The 21,271-nt window shown below is 42.8% G+C and overlaps 1 protein-coding gene across 9 annotated transcripts in view; it reads left to right on the forward strand.

The window, feature by feature from the left end:
- Positions 1 to 1,851: 1,851 nt before the first annotated feature.
- NPRL3 (NPR3 like, GATOR1 complex subunit) overlaps positions 1,852 to 21,271 on the forward strand; it is a 50,709-nt gene continuing 31,289 nt past the window's right edge. Inside the window, exons 1-6 of one of the 9 annotated variants that reach the window (XM_040574242.1) lie at positions 1,852 to 2,053; positions 4,735 to 4,804; positions 7,198 to 7,308; positions 13,739 to 13,868; positions 17,515 to 17,589; positions 21,017 to 21,170. In XM_040574242.1, coding sequence (XP_040430176.1) covers positions 1,936 to 2,053; positions 4,735 to 4,804; positions 7,198 to 7,308; positions 13,739 to 13,868; positions 17,515 to 17,589; positions 21,017 to 21,170 — 658 coding nt within the window. In that variant the 5' untranslated portion in view covers positions 1,852 to 1,935. Of the gene's footprint in view, positions 2,054 to 4,734; positions 4,805 to 5,224; positions 5,308 to 7,197; positions 7,309 to 10,033; positions 10,073 to 10,105; positions 10,443 to 11,597; positions 11,743 to 13,738; positions 13,869 to 17,514; positions 17,590 to 21,016; positions 21,171 to 21,271 lie in introns of those variants that run through there. The other 8 variants (XM_040574243.1, XM_040574248.1, XM_040574246.1 and 5 more) reach the window with 8 other exon arrangements.

Consider the following 21,271-nt stretch of genomic DNA (forward strand, 5'->3'; position numbering starts at 1 on the left):
GCAAGAACAAACAGAACAAACAGCAAGTGAGAAAAGTGTTTTTTAATATTAACATAAGTCTTTTTTAATCCTTGAAAAGTAGGCTGTCAGATTTTCTCATTGTAAAAGCCATAAGTCAGCAATAGACCTGTTTGCTCATTATAAAAGTGGGATTATAATTTCCATGAGCCCTGACTGTAAATCCTGACTAATTGAATGGCTGCACCTCTGTGAGATCAAGGATAACTGTCCCCATGAGCCCATATTCTGCACAGGGCCTGCCTCCCTCTCAGGGGGAATTTCAGTGTATAACAAATGGTGGCATATATATCTGCTCTAACTCTGACAAATGTGGAGTGTATTAAGTTTTGGAAATCTTAAAAGTAGAATCTAAATCTTGCCTTTATTCTTTTATTTCCCTCTAGTGCTCAAAGAGCATGCAATATTCTAAAGCTTTGCTTTAACTAAACTCATCTACAAGAGCTGGAAATGGCAAATATGTCCGTAATTTATAATTTAAGAAAGTAAAAATATGCTTTGAAGCAGACACACTGGGAAATTTTAACATAGCTGCCCAGCACCGGTGCATGAGGAATGCTCTGCTGTGATAATGTGACTGCTCTTTAATCACTCTTAAACAACTCTCTCGCCTCAATGACACCTTCTCTTGCTTCAGTTGTTATCACCTGCCTTGCAGAGAATGACAGCGCAGATTAAGCCCTTTGCTGCATGTGCTCATCTCCCTTCCATTCTTTCAACCACCCATCTTTCTGCCTGATGTCCCAGGGAAGAATCTTGCAGAGAAAACTCCAGAGTGGGTATACCTCAGATTATTCAAATATCTAAATATTGCAATCAAATACAGAAGAACTTACATGCAAAACCCAGGACATCCTCTATCATAATTGTTGATAGTTTTCTGATCTTATTAGAACACAAAATAAGACAAATGCACCAAAACAGCTGCCGGGCAAATAATGTTACAATTAGTAAGCTAGAGGCATTAAATCTATTAATTTACAGGAATCTCAAGACAAATTGTATCAGCAGTGCACACTGTGCTGCAAAGTGCCCTGAAATCATACAATGAACATAAAAAACAAAACCAAATGTGCATTTCCATGAACACAGAGAAGACTGATTTCCAATGTGTGCCTCCTGTGGAGACCCTTCAGTGTCTGAGCTGTGAGGAGTGACAAGTTCTTCAGTTACGAACACTTGCTGATGACAGTACCATTGAACCAGCTTTTAGTAAAGTTATAGAGTTGTAATAACTGAATGACTAAAAATGACCGAAAGAGATCATGGGACATGAAAGTAGTGAACGGGTGCGTGGGCATATGGGAAGGGGTGGGAATAAACCTTCCCACAGAAAGCCAGATGTAGTGTGGGGTTTTGCAAATAATGGCAATCACTGGCCCAAGACTCCCATAGCTGGTGCAAGGCTGCCAGGGCAGGTGCCTCAGCCAGGAGCCAGGTGTCACGGTGGGATGGGTGCTGTCACTGCCCTGGGGCACCGCAGGCACTGGCTGAGGTCCAAAGCGCTGGGGGAAGCGTGCTGAGCCGGAATAAATTCGTGGTGTCGGGCCGAACTAGGGGCACCGTCCATAGGCATGTGAAGGACTGAAACGGAATGGGTACACCAGGCTCGAGCGTGAGGCGCTAGCTGTACTGAGGGCATTGGCTCAAGTGTGAGGTGCTGGGCTGTCCGTGGGGCACAGGTGTGACCTGGTGGCTGCCGGTGGCGGGTGCACGCCATGCCGCGCCGTGCCGTGCCCTGCCGGGCTCCCGAGTGCCGCCGGCCCCGCACCGGGGCAGCTCCGCCCCACCGGGCTCCACGGGCCGCGGAAAGCGGCGGCTGCGGCGGCGCGTCCTCGGAAGCGGAAATCAGCCGAGCCGTGCCGCCTTCCTGCGGGCCAGGCCGTGCCGAGCCGTGCCGTGCCGTGCCGTGCCGGCATGGGCGAGAGCACCAGTCCCATCAGCGTCATCCTGGTGAGCTCGGGCAGCCGCGGCAACAAGCTGCTCTTCCGCTTCCCCTTCCAGCGCGGCGCCGAGCACCCCGCTGCACAGGCCAGTAAGTGCGCGCTGCCGCTGGGGTCCGCCCCGTGCCGTGCCGAGCCGTGCCGTGCCGAGCCGTGCCGAGCCGTGCCGTGCCGTGCCGAGCCGTGCCGCCGGGCCCTGCTGCCGGCCGTTGTTCCTGCACCTGAGCCCCTCGCCCACCTCACAGTCCTCTGGGTGGCCTGGTGTGTCCCCCCCCCGCACGCTCACCTGACGCCCCCGTGGCATCACCATTCCCTCATCCCCACAGTTGTTGGTGTCTTGGCACCCCAAAGGCATCCTCTCCCTTCTGAGGCTCCTCTCTTGGTGGTTGGTGTCCCCTTTACATGCATGCAGACACGCAGCTCCCCGTGCCTTGGCCTGCCTGGCAAGGCGCACGCATCTTCGTGGCACAGAGCAGGGCTACGAAGCTGGTGAAGGGCCTGGAACACAAGTCCTGTGAGGAGCGGCTGAGGGAGCTGGGGGTGTTTGGTCTGGAGAAGAGGAGGCTCAGGGGACACCTTATTGCTCTCTACAACTGCCTGAAAGGAAGTTCAGTGATTCTATTCTGTTCTTTGCTGGGCAGCCATATGTGCACCCCTCCTTGGCATGGGGTGCTCACACCTCACCAGCCGGGCTGTCCCCAGGCTGCTGCCACAGGGCATGGTGGAGACACAGCGCTCCGGGTTGTCCTGTGTGAGGTGTCTGTCTGGCCGAGCATGCCGAGCAGGGGCTGAGTGCAGGTACCCTGACTGCAGGTGCCCATGCTGACATCTTTGAGGAAGGTGAATTTGAACCATGGTAGGGACTGGCGTTACTCGCGATGCGGTATTGTGTTGCTTTTTTGATTTGTTGATGTTGGATCAGCTGGAGCACTGGGGTTTCAGAACTGTGGAGGATGGAGGAAGCAGAGTAAGGAAGTGGAAGGGGGAAAGATACTGACCTAGGAGAAGGAATTCAGAAGAGACAAAGTGAGCTTTAACAAATAATGGGTAGAAACTAAGGAGCTTCATAGAATCATTAAGGTTGGAAAAGACCGCCAAGGTCATCTGGTCCAACTGTTCTCCTGCCACCACTATCACCCACTAAACCACAACACTAAGCACCACATCCAACATTTCCTTGAACACCCCCAGGGACGGTGACTCCGCCACCTCCCTGGGCAACCCGTCCCAATGCCTGACTGCTCTTTCTGAGCAGAAATGTCTCCTCATTTCCAGGCTGAACCTCCCCTGGCACAACTTGAGGCTGTTCCCTCTTGTCTCTTCAGTCCATTGTGTTGAATAATCAGGTGAAGGAGGTTTCATTTATACAGGAAAACAGGACCTTTCAGGTCTCAGCCAGTTGCTGCGGAGGCAGTTTCGCTTGTACCTCTTTCTCCATTGTTTCCAGCCCCAGAAGGTATCTGGGATGGACTCAGACCTGCCTTCAGCAGGAGTCAGGCTGGAGCCAGGAGTAGGATAACTGCGCCTGTGCCTCTAAATGAGAATCAGTATGGCCACCGGTACTTGCCAGCAGGAAGAAGAGGTGGAGGCTCTGCAGGGTGGCTCTGTACACCAAGCATTGGCACAGCCTCCCCAGGGCAGTGGTCATGGCACCAAGCCTGTTGGAGTTCGGGAAGCATTTGGACAATGGTCAGACACATGGTTTGTTTTTTGGGTTGTCCTGTGAGAAGCCATGAGTTGGATTTGATCTTTGTGGGTCCCTTCCAACTTGGTATATTCTGTAAATTCTATAAATTCTGTGTAGTCTTCTCTTGGGTCTGCAATGGCTGACATGAAGCCATGCTTGTGCTGACCCTGTGCAGCCGGCGTGGCTGTTTCTGTCCTGCACTTTGAGGTGCACTACTACTAAAAAGTCAGAGCGGCTTTGAAAGGGCTTAGCACGGTTGGTGCCTCAGGATCACAGCGTCATTGCTTGCAGATCTAAGCCATTTCCAGGCAATGTAATTGCAGGTAAGTTAGAAATGATTTTTGATTTCAGTGTGAGTTTGGTGCCTAAGAACATTTGATGATTTGGGCCTCATTAAGAACGTACTAAACTGAACATGAGAGTCACCTGGTAGGTGAGTACGTGGTACATGGCCTAAAGTTGTTCTGCATGAATCTTTGCCAGCTGCCATATATCACGGGAGATTTGACACCCCTTTTAGGTTGTGAGTAATTTTTTACCGAGCAAAAGTCATTGTTGAATCCCTCTCTGTTTTTTATAAGAAAAATCTGAATATATATACATGTGTATATATATATTTGCTGTCAGTTTCCCTCCTGTCTCTCTCCTGTTTTTGTTTGCAAAAGATTTTGATATCTGTCACCACAGCGGGGGCTTCTGGAGCATTATCATTCTGCTAAAACCTGAGTAATAATAAGGGAAATTAATTGGTCAGATTTTTATTTTCTACTCTCTTGAATTGCAAACTGTTACCTAGTACTTCAGAGAAAAGTTATTTCTTTGTATGTTTTGCTTTATTCTCTGTATTCCCTGAAAATGTAAGCTTCTTTCTCCTATTTTTTAATGTGTTTATGAGTAAAAATAGAAAAAAAAGGAAAAAAAAATCTGGTATTTTCACTTAAAAAGGAAAGGATTCTTACTTTTAATGTTACTTTTCTTTTGGAGCTTGATTATAGATGATTTTTAAGAGGGTACAGACAAGTATTCTTTAATGTACACTTTAAGGAGGTTGTTCCTTGAAAAAGATGTCTTTATTTTTTGCTTCAGATAAACCAAGGAGTCGATATGCTGTGAATAGCTCTGGTGACACCTCAGAGGATCAAGATGGGGACTCCAGGTAGGGAGAAAACATTTCACTTTGCCTGAGTTTGAAACAGGAGGAGATGGCCTCTCTTTCTCTTGCCTGCTAGTTCAGCAGGCAAGTTCTCGTACAGTGTGTAGAAGACCTGCAAAGAGATGCTCTAATGCCAGGTTATGAGCAAATTAGTGCTTGGTAATGAGGAATGTATCACGAGCGAATGCTAGTGAGTCTGTTGTTTTCTGGGCACGGTATTGGTCAGATGTTTTGTGCTTGTTAGAAAGGCAGTATTACTCTTTCAAAGCTAGGAGTATTAATCCTTTGGCAAAATTCCACTTTTCTCTACCTGCATACCTCTAACTGGATATACTATATAGTTGCCTCAGATTCTTCCTTAGCTCATATAATTGTCATACAGAATTGCTCTACACTAATGAGTAACTAATTTTGTTTTTCCAGATATAGCTGCCTGTGTATCCATGGAGTGAAATAGTAGCTCAAAAGGATACTGAGACTTAGAGACTTTTTCAGGAAATCAGCGGGTAACAAATGCACTGAAAATAGACAGTATGTTGCTCAGCATGCATATACATAGAAATGGACCCTCTAATTAATTTTTGGAGAAAATCTGAAATTTGCCGCATTGTTCTAAATTTATCACTATCGGATATGAGACGAACCTGGGCCATAGTTCAGTTCCAGATCTTTTTTGAGATGTGTCTTTTAATTTCAGATATTAACAATAGTGTAGTTGCTGCTGTTCTCTATTATAAGAATGAAAAAGAAGTTGTCATCACTTATCCTCAAAAAAATAAATATCCCAAACTTGCAAAGTTTAATCTTGTTCTTACATTTGACTGAGAATAGTTTCACTGAAATGAAAACCACCCATGACAGTAAACTTCATCAAGTTTGCGTGTTTTTCCAGGACTGGGACTTTATGAAAACAGTACAACAGATGTAACACATCTTGTTTGAGGTCATTTGTATGTATTGCATCTTCTGATATCTTTGAAACCTTCAAATGCAGAATTCTACCTTGTCTCCATGGGACGCAGTGTGGTACGGGGCACAACTCCAGTGGGACCACACCATGTCTTTAAGTCTGATATTTGTTGAATGACGTTTCAGACTGTCCTGTGGAGAGCAGCTAGTATGCATGTTAGGAGGGCTCTGTGCATGTTTGTTGGTTATCTCAGGGATTTTGTTGGTTGCTGTTCAAAAACGCTGTCTCCAGTATTTCCCTAGATAGATTTAAGGCAGTATTGGAAGTGAGCCAGCTTCTTTCTGATACCTATTCTTGTTGCCTCCTCCACTTTGGCAGGTTGGAAAAAACACATAATGCAGAGCTGTGCTGGCTGGATGTTGTCTGTGGTGCTGAATTAGTATGATGCAATATCGGCTGCTACTGTGGTGGAGGAACAGCTTTTATCACTTCAAATTACAGTCAGATGAGAAAACTGCTCTTAATTTAGTATTTTCCTGAAACTGGTTGTAAGTAGATTGAATGTGCTGGCATGTAACCTAAATTAAACAAAGAGTTAAATGATTTTATTGTAGTGGTGTCCAGAAATTGGTGGTTGAAGGCTAGTGCTGAAGTCTCTTGGGTCAAGTATTTGTTATTAAGCTTTTAGTGTTTAAAAGAATTTAGGGAACTGACTTCCGTAAGCTCAAAGTATCAGCTTATTGGCATCAAGTGGGTCTGTACAGTTCTGAAGTGCTGAGTGAGAGAGTATTAAGACAGAAATCCTGCTCTGTAGTGATGGTCTTCAGAGAAAAATTGCTATTTGTACAGCCTTACATAGCAGTACATACAGATCCATGCTGTACTGTCTGTAGCTGATGGTTGTCACGTTTACTGGAGTTCATAGGCCTTATAGTTACATCCATGAAGTTGAGGTGCCAGCCAACACAGGTCTGTTAGCAGGAAGGCCCTTATTACTATCCCCTATGGATCTGCCAATAGCTGCTATTCAGGTAAAAGGGGAGTGGGAGGAGCGGAGCATCTATATTGCTCTGCCAGATCTTGAGGTCCAGCACACTGCTTGTGCTGCTTACACAGGTATACATCTACATTCAGAAATGCAGTGTTTTTCAAAATTGAGTTTCTGTCAGTTTTGTTTACTGAAAAGCCTTTTCTGAATACCAGTGTAATTAGTGTCGTAAATCCATTGAAAACGCTGTCTCTCGCACTAATACAGAAGAGAAGCTTTCAGATTCATTTAATGCAGCCATACAACTGATGCAGCAGCTAAATATCCTTCTCTTCAGCGTTAGCAACTAGTAGAAGAAATCACTGAAGCTCTCATATGTAGGTAGAAACCATATGCCAGTCGTGGGTACACAAGCCCTTCTTCCAGCACAAAGCAAAAAGCGATTTTCAAAGCTGTGTACAACAGGTGGCTCAGAGTTTTGATCTGTGTCTGTATTAGGAGTAACAGGAGTTGGTGCCTGTGGAGCAGAAGAGATCCTCAGGAGAGAGTGGAGGCTGAGAAGTGCAAAAGGTCTTGGAGAGAGCGAGATGCGTGTGATTTACAGCCTATGTGAGTAGACGAGGGAAGGAAAGAGCTTAAATATCATGTACTGTAAAACCAGTACTGTCGCTGAACCTGTGGGATTATTCCTCAGCAGTGTTCTGATTGTCGCTTCTGAGCTCCAGTGTGGAATGTTTTTTTATGTTTCTACTGAAGGCTGGAGAGACCAGGAGTGGAGCGACTGGATTTGTGAGAGCCATCCCTGTTTCTCGAGTGGCAGTTTTGTCCCTGTAGGTTTGTTCTTGTGCAGCGCAGTGGTGTGGCAATTCTCTTCCCGAAATGCTCGGTTTAGTAGTCCACAGAGAGTGAGAGGGTTTATCAGCATGAAGTCCTATCTGTGTTCTGGTGGTGTTGATTTTCTTATTGGAGTTGTCCCAGATGAAAGTAATTTACGAAGTGGTTTTGTGTTATTTTTGGAAGGCTTCCTCAAGGAAGTGTTGGCAAAAAGATTCCTTTAAATCACCACGTATCAGTAATCTCTACAGATGTTTTTGGCAGCACAAATTGGGGCTTTGGAGAGGGCAGTCTGCTACGTTGAGTGGTTTGATAATGTTTTATGTTCATTAACAAAGGTTATTTCAGATCTCTCCTGCTGCTACAATAGTTCTCATGAGGGTTGAATGCATCTTCTTTTATAGTGGATGACTGTCCATGATTTACTGATAATCTAGGATCAAATGTATCCTAGATAAGGTTCAGTATTGCTTTTTTTCTAAGATGTTGGAACCCAGATTGATTACTTTTGAGCTTACCTCTCATGGAGCAGTTAAGGTATATGTATTTCTTTATGGCTTCAGAAAATGAGATGAGTTCAGGTGCCTTAACTCTCCATTTCCATATTTGTATGCATAATTGGATTTCTTGTGACCTTCAGACATGAGTTTCCTGGTCTTCATTATACTTTGTTTTTTAAAGAAAAATGCAGCCTATTCATGACAGTCCTGCCTCTAGGTTACTGGTGTGTATCTGCTGTATTGATTTCTCTTCAGTGGAGCTGTGTATTTGGGTCTTTAGAATACAGATCTTTTCTTCATTCTAAAAGCAAGTCAAGCAACAAAAGTCTTCAAGGTGTGTTGATGATGGCCAGGCAACAGAGAGGTGTTGTTAAGATTCTGTTACTGTCAAAGCAAATCACCTGTCAAGTGTCTCTCTTTGCTGGCTTCTTAGTCTTTCATCATTTGCTCTCACCAAAAACATCCTTCATTTTTTGAGTGCTATATCAATAATATATACCCTTCAGAACTTATGGAGATGCCCACCATCCTGGAAAAAAGTAAGGCAGTAAAGACATGTAGCAACTCTTGAAGTCAGAAGATAATGCTTTGTTAAGTTTGTTTGAAGCGCATTTTGTAGTTTTCTTTGGAGGGCAGATACTCAGCAAAAATTCTAATGAAGATGCACATAGAGGAACATATGTTACACCAGACTTTGTATTTTTTTAGTAGCGTAACGGACTAACTGAGGGAGATTTGGTAAGCTTGACAGCATTGATGTCATTAATTGGCTACATGCTTTTTGCTAAAAACAAAAAACAAAAAAACATCAAGTTAATGACAAACAAGGACTCAAATGACCCTTTCTATCAAACAGTAGTTCTCCTGTGGTAATGTTTCTGTATCCTCTGTCCCTCTTTCACTGGACCTCAGTATTCTCCCTTGTTATTTGTTCTGAAAGGCTTCCTTTCTGTAAGCCTGTGCTTTTCTTTTCAGCCATCCACCCCTTTAAACATCCTTTCTGTAATATCACCCCCGTTGTATATAGTTTGTCATTTGGGATTGTTCTACCTTGTCAACGTGACTTGTGGAAATCTACAGTGGACAGTATGAAGCTTTTATCAGATTCGTTTTTCATTATGGATTCATTTTTCTAAAGTCCTTTTTCCCCTGTTATTTGGAAAACAAAAACAAAACAAAACAAAAAAAACAACTACCAAGCAGTTGATAGAATTAAAATAGGTATTTGTTTCCCTGATACAAAAATGAGTGCAGCTGCTAACAGAGCCTCGCTCTGTACACCTTTCAGGTTCTTTGCCTTCAAAACTTTTTCTGCCTACTCTTCCTAAGTTACCTTCATGCTTGTGCTGTGGTTCTGGACAGACTTGTACTTATTGTTTAGATCCCTGTGGGAGAGCAGCAGCAGCTGTTTGTGCAAAGCCCTTTAAAAATAACCCTGGCTGTGTGTGGAACAGTAAGTGTTTGCCATCCTCTTTTTCTAAGTCTTGTGGGTATGGAAGCACTAGCACCAGTGGTGAAGAGCTCTGACACAGCTGGGGCTGCGTGGGATGTTCCTTTGGCGAAACCTCTACTGACAGTCTAGAAAACAAACTGACGTTTATAATCTGCTCTAAATCAGACTGCAACACCTTCTGTGTTTTTGTTTGTTTGTTGTTTGTTTGTTTGTTTGTTTCTTGTGAGGTAAGCGTCAATTTAAAAGTGCAGTGTAAATGCAATTCCATAAATGCAGCATATTGTGGGAGCACATTACAGCAGCCAGTGTTAGTGAGAGGACTAAAATGCCTTCAATTTCAGTCTGCAATATGTCACAGGAATTCACCTACCATTAATTTTGAGTCTTCTCAATACTTACCTTTCCGTTACAGAAGTTAAACTCTTAATAGATCATCGTAGTATTTAATGTTATCTTTTCTCTTTTTTTTTTTTTGGTGTGTACTTGCCTCGTTTATTTTCTTTTGTTATGTTTTTGTCTTGTGTTTATGGCCATGTTCCCATTTCAGAGACCAATGTCCTCTAACTGATGAGCAATTGGTTTCAGGGTAAGACCAAATGTTCTTAATAATCACCTCTGTCTAGAATGGCTTTCTTTTCTCACTATCCTTTTAATTGTGCTTTGTTCCTGGTTTCTACTTCACACTGAATGATGACATAATTATATGCTAAATCACAATGTCTGTAGGAAATGTATTGCTGAGGTTTTATGCTAGGATAATTACAAAGGTCCTACTAACATTTCTGTGCTTTCTGTAGGGTATCCAGAATGGGTGTCATACTGTCCCTATGTGAATTGAGGAAAGTTGTGACCCTCCAAGAATGCAACAAAGTACAGTCTTAACGTTGTAGTTATTCTGACAAGGAGCCCTAAAACAAATTGCTTTCTGACAAGCAATGAATTAAAAGTACAGATCAGTAAGTAAGCTATTCAATCTCACAGTAATTACGGAGAGCTCTTCAGAGACCAGGTTTTGAGCGGATGCTCCGGTTGCTTGTTCTTGTTGCCCCACTAAGCTAAACTGGGTGACTGCATTATACCCCTTCTTGAATGTGTGGAGGGAAAAGTGCTTATCTCTGCCAGGGGCCTCAGAAGTATTAAACCTCATCTCTAGTCCCCGCCTAACAAAGATGATCACCCAGATAGTCAGCTCCCTTTCTAAACTGCTTCAAAGACGAATTCTTTAGAAATAACTTACTTTGACTTCCTGTAGACCTTAAAATTATTTTCCGTTCTTCGGAAAAAAATACATTTTTGTTTGATATTCTTGATATCCCTCCTCTTCTGTATGCTAAAGCAAAAGCAATTGTTGTTTCAGCTACGTCAGTTCCAGAGGAGGTGCTGGTGACAGCAGTCAGTCTGCACTAGTGTGGTTTGTATCGTACTGCAGGATTGTCTGCTGTTGCCACAATGTCAAGCTCATAATAGGAAATTTTGGGCAAATCAAAGCTTTTGTTTTTTTGTATTTAGTTTCCAGCTGCTGAATTCTTTAGTAAAGGAAAAGTTTGCTTCCCTCTGGAAATCACAGAGCTCAGGCTAATTCCTTGAAATAAAAAGGAACTGTCCAATTGTGAAACCTAATCTGCTTCTAACAAACTCTTGGGCTCTGATAAGTCAGTGTTTTTAGGTCGTCTTAGTACGCTACAGAGATTAGAAAACCAGTTTTAAAATATCTAAACTAAAATGTTGTTGTTTAAGATGAAATGATGAACTGAAATGAAGGGAATGACATATCTGTTGTCCCTCGATTTCCCTCTTGTCCAGCGGCCTAAGAAACGTATAAATTATGTGGAATGTTTTCGGGGGGATTTGGAACAAACAACCAAACCAATGATGCTAGGCTGTCAGACCAGGAGAATGAATCTGGAGTGCAGGTCACTCTGGAGAGCCTGTGGTGATACCAGGTGCCTGTACCTGTCAGGTAGACCCCCTGCAACGCACCAGAGGGTTATATATCCTGAGCATGTCACCTGGCTGCAGTTGCAGTTCTCTCCCAGAAAGAGAGGTCTCGGCTAGCAAGAAGATGGGGAAGATGGTACAAAATTAACCTGTTAATCTTCTGCTCCCCACAGAGCCAAATACGAGGTAATACAGAGGTGGGTGTCAGTGTCGTGAGCTATCCTGGGGAACTGCTGAACTGTTACATTCAGCACCACAGTTGTGCGTGAAAAGATCTCTTGGTGGAATTCCGTGTAAAAGTGAAATCTTAACAGTGGTGTAAGTCATCATTAATGAAGTTTGGTTTTCCAGCTCTGAAGGCATCCTTTGCCAAGGCTGGGGGAGGGGAGAAGAATTCATTTTTTACAAGCAAGCAGGCACTTCCCAGTTTACCCTCTTTCTACCTCTGCTTACCAGAGCATATGCTCATTTTTTATCCATTGTTCTTACAGTCTTCCTGGCTCTGTGATCAGGCTATTATCTAACACAGCTGGGCATGGCAAAAAGAGGAGGGAAAGCTCACTGCTGCCATGGTGACTTTTTCCTATTTTGGATGTGATCTCCAGGAGCTGTTATGTGAAGTCCAGTTGGAGGAAGCTTTACCTTTTCCTCATGAAATCCATGTGTTGTGCAGCCCAGTCCAGTGCAGTGGCTGGGGAGCACGGGTTCAGTGGCCCCAGGAGTCTCCAGCTAGTCTTCCCATCTCTCTGCTAGCCCTCAGCTGTGTTCAGCATCCTGTGTGAGCAGAGCGGCCAGGGATTTGGAAGTTTGTACAGAGCTGCTCCTTCCATTAGCCAAACATAAGCAGGATGGTGAGGATGACCTTTTTGTAAAAGCATCAGAGGCTTTGACAGTTTGGAAAGCCTCTGTATTATCCTACATCTTCAGTATACGTAGGTCTAATAACAGAAATAGCCCCTGGGTCATATGCAGATAGATACACACGAAAGACCTGGCTGTGTGTTTGTCTTAGTTTCTGTAGTACTCCATAACTCACTCAGAGTGAACCAGGAGTGTGGTACATTAAGTCCTTCCCTGGGCACTGAGGGCTTGCTTGTGGCCAAGAGATAAGGTGAGTGCAGAACACACCCCTGTCTGCCCTTTTCTCTGAGTGATACTGTGTTATCCAGGAAACCTGTGTGGTGGAGGGGGATGGTCTGACAGGGACACACATCCATGAATGTAAATAAAGAAACTGGAATAAACATTGCCATTATTAAAAAAAATGGTCTCATCGGAAGCTCGCTTGAAATCCATCTGGTTAAATGAGGGTCTCAGAAATCAGGTGAGGAAAGAACATTGCTAATATCAAACCTTGCACTACTTCTGTTGTGAAACAAGAAGTTCCCTCCAGCAGCTAATTGAGGTCCCCTTTGCTATGGATTTGGGCTTCACTGTCTCGGGACACCCTGAGGAACATGAGTATTTTTAAAGAGAAGGCCAATGTTGTAAGGTCATCAGAAGTGGTTGCAGAATTCTTCCCTTGTCACACTGGAATTCTTACCCATTTTTGGAGCTGTGGCTGTGTTTTACTTGGCAGACTCCTTGTAGATACTTGCTGTCCTGTCTCATGGTTGCAGTCTTCCCACCACAAATCCAGAGCAGTCCCCAGTACCACTAAAACATGGTCAGCATTGAGGAGAGCCCATTGTTATGAATTTGTCCTGGTTTAGTTTATCAGATGAGGCCAGGTGATGCCGTGCAATTTTCAGAAGGGTGCTGCTGGTCCTTTGACCGCAGGTTGAGAACCGTTAAGTGAGTAACTTTGAATCTCACTGACTAGATTTGGAAAAGGAGGGACAAATGTAGAATATATTTTCCTTTTAATTGAATCAGCTCTGTCTTGCCTTCCCCTTTGCCGCAATGGGTGGCTTAAAGATCCTTGTGCTTGAGTGACAGGCTGTCTTGATATGTAGTTGCTTAGTAAGTTCATTAATCTGCAGCTAAATCCAGGCAATGGCTAACTCAGGCTGTTTTTGTATTTAAACAAACTGCATCTAATATTACCAATTTATTTTGCTGTGCATGTACTTGAATAAGCATGACACCACAGTCTTTGTCTTGAACGCTTCCTGTTTTATAATTGTGATGATCTGATAGATGTAATTAAGGGATTCTTAATTTTCTATAATTGGGGGTATTCCAGGTACAGCAATTTATACACAATTTACAATACTTAAAAAAAACTCACAAGTTAAATATATCTGTATTTGGAGGAACATTCTGGGGGTATGCTTTTTGAAAATTGTAATAACTTTTGTTTCTGCTCTTCAAGGTTTTCAGATGTCATCCTGGCAACAATTTTGGCTACAAAGTCAGATATGTGTGGCAAAAAATTTGAACTGAAGATTGATAATGTTCGCTTTGTTGGCCACCCTACATTGCTTCAGCATGCCCTTGGGCAGGTATGGTAAAAGGTCTGCTTGGGGGGCATGCTTTCTTTTCAAACTCCATGGCTTAGTTAGGAACCTTAGAATATAGAATGGATAGGTTTGCTTTTGATCCTGTTTCTTCCTGATTTCTGATTCTTCTTGATGCTCAAAGCTGCCTTTCTGTATTTCCAGATAACTACAGTGAGTGGCAAACTAAGGGAGCTGTGTCAGTGACTCACAGAAACCCCTGTCTGGTTACATTAGAAAATGAGCTTAGGTAAACAGAAGTAGTACTAAGTGGTCCAGCTCAAAAAGCTGTTTCTCACCATGTTAGTTGTTGCAAGTTAGCTTTTCATCACCTCCAATTAGTATGGCAGTAAAAACCAAAAAATAAAAAAACCAATCAACCCCAAACACTAACAAATGTTAAAAAGAGGTCTAAAATTTTCTTGTGGAGAAATTCGGGCTGCTGTTTGTATTCAGACCTTGGTTTATGGTCTGTGTTTTAGCTGATTGGAGTGAAAGCAGTTGTCACCCAGGTATGGAAAAGTCCCTGTTTAAATCTAGGAAAGAATTTGCATGGTTCTGCATGCAAAATATTCCCTTTCCCATTCCTTATCCTGACAGACTATAAAAATGAACGAGGCTTTGGTAATTTCTAAATCCAACACTAATCTGTATCACTGAAATGCTTTGATCTCCTTTTTTGTCAAATTTGCTAAGTCGTTCATTTTTCCAGGCAAAAATCTGCTTGCCAATTCTGTCATTCTTTCTATCTATAATTAGAGGTGCAAACAGATTGTTGGCAACTGCTGCTTGATATTTAGAGGACCAGACTGCTTTAGGACTTCTTTGATCCAAGTAAGAAGCTGGCTTCAAGCATCAAAAGGTGCCAGTGTTCCACTTCTGAAACTCACGTATGAGTACAAGAAATGTGACTGAGCATCACCAAGACTCAGTTCTCAAATGTTTGAGCTGTTTTGGAAAACAGGATACAAGTTCCCCCAGGCTGTGCAAGTACTTCAGCAAATGTAACCTGCTGTGTTCAGAACAGCTGGTGCCCACTACTCTAGGACACTAAAAGTTGCTGGTGCTGGTGGGAGTGAGGTCAGGTGCTGGGAAGCTCAAGCAGTGTTTTCAAGGTAGTTCTTGTTTTGTCGTTCATGTTTCTGGCTCTGACACTTAGAGCCAATAGAATGGTAGCAAAGAAGAGACAAGGAGGTGTTGCCTTGTTTTGTTTTTATAGAGACTGTTACAGCCCACCTCAGTAATGTGTGGCAGTTGACTCTATGAAATGATGGAGGAAAGGACTAAGGAAGGGAGAGGAGGCGGGGATGCTCTGGGCTGCTCCTGATGGATGGGCAAGCTGGGATGCTGCTAGCAGGGTCTGTCACCAGTCTCACAGAAGGCAAGCAATGAACTGGGCCCAAGGTCCATCCGGAGAACTCAGCCAGGAGCAAAAGGAGATGGAGCCACAGGTAGGGCTAGAGGACAAGGCTGCTGTGTACATAGTGTCGTCCATCCAGGAGACACACTACCTACAGCGTAGGTCTGAGGCCCGTCCATGAGACAGGGCTAGAGACGCCCAGCTTCAGGGACCAAAGGCCCCATACTGAGCTTAAATGGGGCACCTGGGTCATGCATGGGTGGGTGTGGGGACCAAGTGGTGCCGGTCAAGGCCATTAAGGCTGTTTGGTGCCCTCAGGCACTGGCAACAGTACCAGGTTCATTTATTTTGCCAATCTTGTCCAAAAGGCACAACTTCATAATTGTGGTGTAGTGAGTCTAAACTAAGTTGAAAAGTTGTATTTGCATTTGTTTACCACACTTTATACATTTTCTCTGCTTGTAGTCACTTTTATCCTAATTGCATGAAAAACCTCTTCATTTTCAATTTGTCTAAATAAAATTACATCTATGCAAATAAACAACATTATAGAGTGCTGTAAATGCCTTTTTGTTACTTCCAGTAGAATCTTTTTCTTGGCTGTGTCTTATCAGCCCAGCAGGCACCCAGAACTTTCTAGTTTCCAGAATCTTTTGGATATGGCAGCCCTCTCTACTAGTTCATTTGAGTCTAAATCTGGGACCCTTAGACAGTTAGGAAGAAGCTAGATTATTTCACCCTGTCCCATGGAGCAAAAGCAATGACTGAAGTAACCTGACAGTCTCTGGTTTGGATTTCTTTGGAGTTCATGCTGCAATAAGTTACTTCACAGGACAGCTCAGCAAATTCTTCTTCAAATGAGATTCAGGAATTACAAGAGCACCACCATTTAATCGTGTGCCATACTATCTTTTATGTAATGATATTCTGAATTCTTAAATTCTTTCATCATTTTCTTTTCCAGCTTAGGTCTTCTTTTTTCCACTCAAGAGGGGATATGAAAACTAGCTGTATTCCAGCTGATGTTAATGGCTGATTTTAAGGGAAGAATAGGATCAGTCCCTGCACTTAATGCTTTTAATTCTTTATTGAAGTTCACAAGACATCTTGGAACCTGTATCTCCAAAAGAACAAATAAGCACAGTAAATTGTTTTTGCCATACCCCTTGACACTGCCTTTTTGGTAGAACTTCACTTAACAATTTAGAAAAACAAAGATATGTGTTACTACTTCTAGTTTTTCCGATTTTTAAGTGAAAGCATTCAAGAGTTCACCAGTGAGCAGTTTGCTGCTGATGCTCAGTACTAGTCAGAAAGGCTGGATGCAGCTTTGCTGTTGCTAGCTTCTCTGTGTTTGCCCTGCTTCGGACACTGCATTAACTATATGGCCATTCATTGGATAGGGGCAGAATATTAGGCTAGATGATTGTTCAGGTGGTTTATACTTCAGGTTGGACTAGGTGTTCAGCAGGGAGCTTCGGGGAAGGCAGGGGTGTCCTCTGGATTTTGTGCTCCATCTTGTGGTGACGCATGGTTGATTCAGAGATGTTAGTGCTGGATTTGCAAATTCAACTTGCTTGTCTTCACTTCCTCTGTGCCTCCCCACAAGGAAGCCTTTACATGTGCTAAAGATTATGACACTAGGAAGCCTTCTGTTGCAGAAAGAACATTTCAGGGGCGGGGGGGGAGGGAAGGCGTGGGGGATGGAGAATATATTTGAAGTCCTGCAGGAATGTAAACCAAACCTTTTATCTTAGTATTGTGTAAGTGCATGAGATTGAATATGGGCAGTTCTAGAGCACAGTTTTTCTGATAAAAACAACAGCTTGCAGCATGATGCAGACCAAATGGGGATTTTAGGAAAAAGGAGAATATGTGTGGCATGGGGTGAGAAATCTGTAGTATTTTCTGTGGTTAACAATATATAACAATTGTGCTGAGAAAAATTTATATCTAGGGTCCTTAATGGTGCTAGAATGCATTAGTAAAGACATCTACTAAGACTGCTGTCTTACACATTTCTATGATCCTTACCAAAATGTTTTGGTTTAGGTTTTATCAGCTTCTCAGAAAGTGTAAAATAACTGTAACACTTTAATAAGAAAATAATTATACAATTTTATTTTTTACAAGTCAAATTTTGATGGTAGAATTTGATTTGTCTGCTCTCGTCTCCCAGTAAACTGTTATTTGACTGAGGTTTTTCTTGAGTTTTTCTTTTTTTTTTTTCCTCCCTTCATTACTTGTTCCAGAGGACACTAGCATATGGGATTTCTTTTAAATATTTTTCAGGTATCCAAAACTGATCCCTCGCCAAAGAGAGAGATGCCCACTATGATTCTCTTCAATGTGGTGTTTGCCCTAAGGGTAAGTAAGGACTGCCTTCTTGTCATCTGGTAATGGAATGTCCTTCAGATGTGTAACAGAATGCAGTAGGTTCATGTTGCCGTAATCTCTTGTAAAACATTTAGTGCCCGATTTCACTGGGAGATTTTAATTTGAAACAACAAAACTAAACAAAGTAGAACATGACACTGTGAAGTTAGTAAGATTTCCAGCCCAGCGCTATGTAGCCTCAAGCACAGTTGTTCTCTTCAGGATACATCTTAGATGTTTTTTTGTTCTGTTTTTTTTAAAACCCAGACTATAAAGGCATGCAAGAAATCACTTTGAAAAATAGATATGAACCCTGTTACAAATCTTGCATGTGTCTTGTATGTTGTTATTGACAAGCTGCTAACCTGCTGTGATGTTTCTAATCATGCAATTGAAGCTTGTCCAAGTTAGCTATGTGGTAAAGCAGCCTGTGTCTTACTGACCTGTATGCCAGATGCCATTCTCTGCTCTACTTCTGCCTGGGGTAGGTCCAAATCCATACAGCTGCCCTAGCACATTGCTGAGCCCTTGTGGCTCCATGCAGCTCTGGCCTTGGTGGTCAGTTCTGTGCCAGAAGCAGAGGGAGCAGCAAGCATGGACAGTGACATGCATTTGGACAGACTTACAGGTTAGGGCCCTGCCATGGCTTTGGTTAACCCAAGCTCATTCAGTGCGGAGCCATTCAGAAATCTGCTCTGTGCTCTCTAGAGCAATTACATTTTCCAGTAAGGTTTGCCAGCTTGGATCCAGACCTGGATGGGTGCTGGGCCTATGTGTTAGCACTGTGCTGTAGTTTCTCGGAAGACATATTAGCTTGGGGTATCTAGGCTGGCTGGATCTGAAGGAATGTGCACTTAAAAGTTCACATCTTTACAAAATAATTAAGGGAGTGAACTTAAGAACTTGCTGATCATGCCACAAGCTGACCTTTAAGCTGGAGCTTTTCTTTCTCTCCTAGAGTGGAGAGTTTGCCTTTGCAGGGCATGGCTTCCATTTCTATATAAGGCCGTGCTTTGTGTTCAGTTCAATCAATCATTTTCAAATCAGAAAAAGGATAGAGTTTAGGCTCGTGTTTAGAAGGGAATGGCATTTGTGTGTTTTTTCCTCTCTCGTCTCATAGCATTTTTCTGAGTGGGGACCGTGTTCCTGGGCTCACGGGCTTGCAGTTTCATCTAAAATTGGTCTATGGATGAAGGTGCTCTTGATTTAATGTTTGAAGAGTTTTCTTGGCTGTCCTTCTGTATTTGGACAAAACCTATCACTTTTTTTTTTTTTTTTTAAGCCTGATGCTCTTTTTGAAATGATATGTCAGAATAGCACTGTTCAGAGCCCTTAATCATGCTGTATGATACAGAGCCATGTGCCTCTGCTCATTACCTCCAGGCCTCTTTATAATTAGTTGGATGGTGTTTGCAAGCTGCCTCTTTTCAGCCATGAGATTGTTTTAAAAGAAGGAGCATGCCAGGGAGCAGCTGGCTGTATGTAGCATTCTGAATGAGAAGCAGGTACATGTGAGGAATAAATAGACTTCGATGCCACAAAAATCTGGAGCAAATGTATATGTTTTCCTTGGAGTTTCTTTTTAAGTCTACTCTATTGATGAGATATTGGTATCTGTGTTAAGGGATCCTGGTTTGGCTAATTTGATAGTATAAAACCCTAGAAATTTCATTATGTTCAAGCATTATTTGATTTCTGAGCTCTGGCTTTCTCTTCACAGCCCACAGGTTACATCTGTGGAGCTATCATATTATTTTTGTGGCACATATGCATGTGAAGCAACATGCTGAAAATGAAGGATGGCATTGGGATAGCTGTCTTGCTGGAGATGGCTGGTTTTTGTTTGACTAGGACTTTGGATACCATGTCATGATTTTAAAGCCTCCAGCTCCTTGACTGTGAAGTGACTTTTTTTTTCCCTTTTAGCACCGGTACTTTATACATGGCCATAGTCCAAGTGGCTTGCCCTCAGTGGAAATGCAAGGTTTCACAAGAAACAATTATCCCGGTCTGAATCAAGCAAGATATCGTTCATTGAGTTCTGCTGGGAATCCAGCGTTGCTGTGCTATGGGACATTCTTAGGTTAGGAAGTGCCAAATTTGCAATACAGAAGTTGATTTTAAATTTCACACATTAAGAGACGTTCGCTTCAAAAGTTTTGGTCTTTTAGTAAAACACTATGCTTTGGTTATAGGCAAGTGTTTGCCTGTTCACCTGCACACACATACATTCCTCTTGTCTGCATTTCTTTAAAATCTGTTTTCTAGTGGTTCTCCTAGGAAAACTCACTTTTTTGCATTTTGGCACTGTGAGGATACTGATGTAATATGTGCTTAATACAGCATTTAATTGTATTTGCCAAATGAGACACTTGTACTTCATAGAGAGCTGTCAAGTTTTTGGAAAGTACTATGTGTAAAGCAAGTGAATTTTTTTTTCCTAGCAGAGTCTAGTGCACTGCAAAGTGTGGGTGGAGGTATTCTGTGATAAAGATGAGCCCATCTGCAGCGGGCAGACAGAGCAGGCAAAGTCCCAAACACTGTAATCAGCACTGATCCTGCTGTGTTTAAGCTCAGGGTTACTAACGTGTCGTGACTCAGCAAGAAGAGTGGAATTTGAAAATGTTGACTCATGGTTTGCTAGTTTACATGCCAAGTTATCACTTGCTAGAACTGTAAATTCCTTTAAAAGTCTTAACAAACACGAAGCAGCTGCTTACTGTGCACTTTCTGACTAGAGCTGCTGAGTCCCCCCTTATCAGCTGTACTTACGTGATAGATTTTTCTAGCACTTTCATTCTGGGACTTGCACAAATGCAAGTGTTTGTAATAAGCCATATTTGTGAAATGCTTTGAAATGTATGTCCAGATTCATTTTGGTTTTGTATCAAAGTGTTGATCGTTTGTTCGTACTGCTTATATACTGACAAGACAAACACTAGTTGTGTAAGACAAACTTCAGTACAGCCAACACGGTGAGAGTGGGCTATGTTAAAGGCACTGCAGTCCTTATACTCCCAGTGAATTTAACGTGAACATTGTGATGCTCTTCCTTTTCAAATAACTTGACATTTTCTTTTCTTGCTATGTGAAATTGAGTTCTTTGGTCTCTTTGCTAGCAGAAGGCCTAGTAACAGCTGGAAGAAAAACAGATATGAGTATCATACTCCAGGTGCTGTGTTAATTTGATGTACATGAACAAGTCTATAAGTCCCTCACTTTCCTCTTCCTTAACTTTGGACATCTCTGAGAGCTTTGTTACTGTCAGAGAAAACTCCATTCTCCATCCAGTTGCCAAAGAGACTGACTTCTTGTATCTGCTGAAGATAATTGCTTTGATTACTTATCCATCACTCTAGTTCCATAAATGTGACTGTGGCTGAATGACCAGACAGTTTTCCTTCTGTGTTGCCTGTAGGCCAATGCAGATCCATCAGTGATAAACTGCTTACACAACCTTTCCCGTCGAATCGCCATCGTCTTGCAGCATGAGGAGCGCCGCTGCCAGTACCTAACCAGGGAGGCCAAGCTGATCTTAGCTATTCAGGATGAAGTGTCTGCCATGTCAGAAAGTAAGTGTTGAGCTTAGCTTTGTGTACAAATGTATTTGTGCAGGAGCACTTTTTCAGAGAAGTGCTGATTGTGGCTTTTTCTTTTGTGGCTGGGATCAGTA

The sequence above is a fragment of the Cygnus olor genome, chromosome 15 (assembly GCF_009769625.2).
Source record: "Cygnus olor isolate bCygOlo1 chromosome 15, bCygOlo1.pri.v2, whole genome shotgun sequence".
Taxonomy (NCBI): Eukaryota; Metazoa; Chordata; class Aves; order Anseriformes; family Anatidae; genus Cygnus; species Cygnus olor.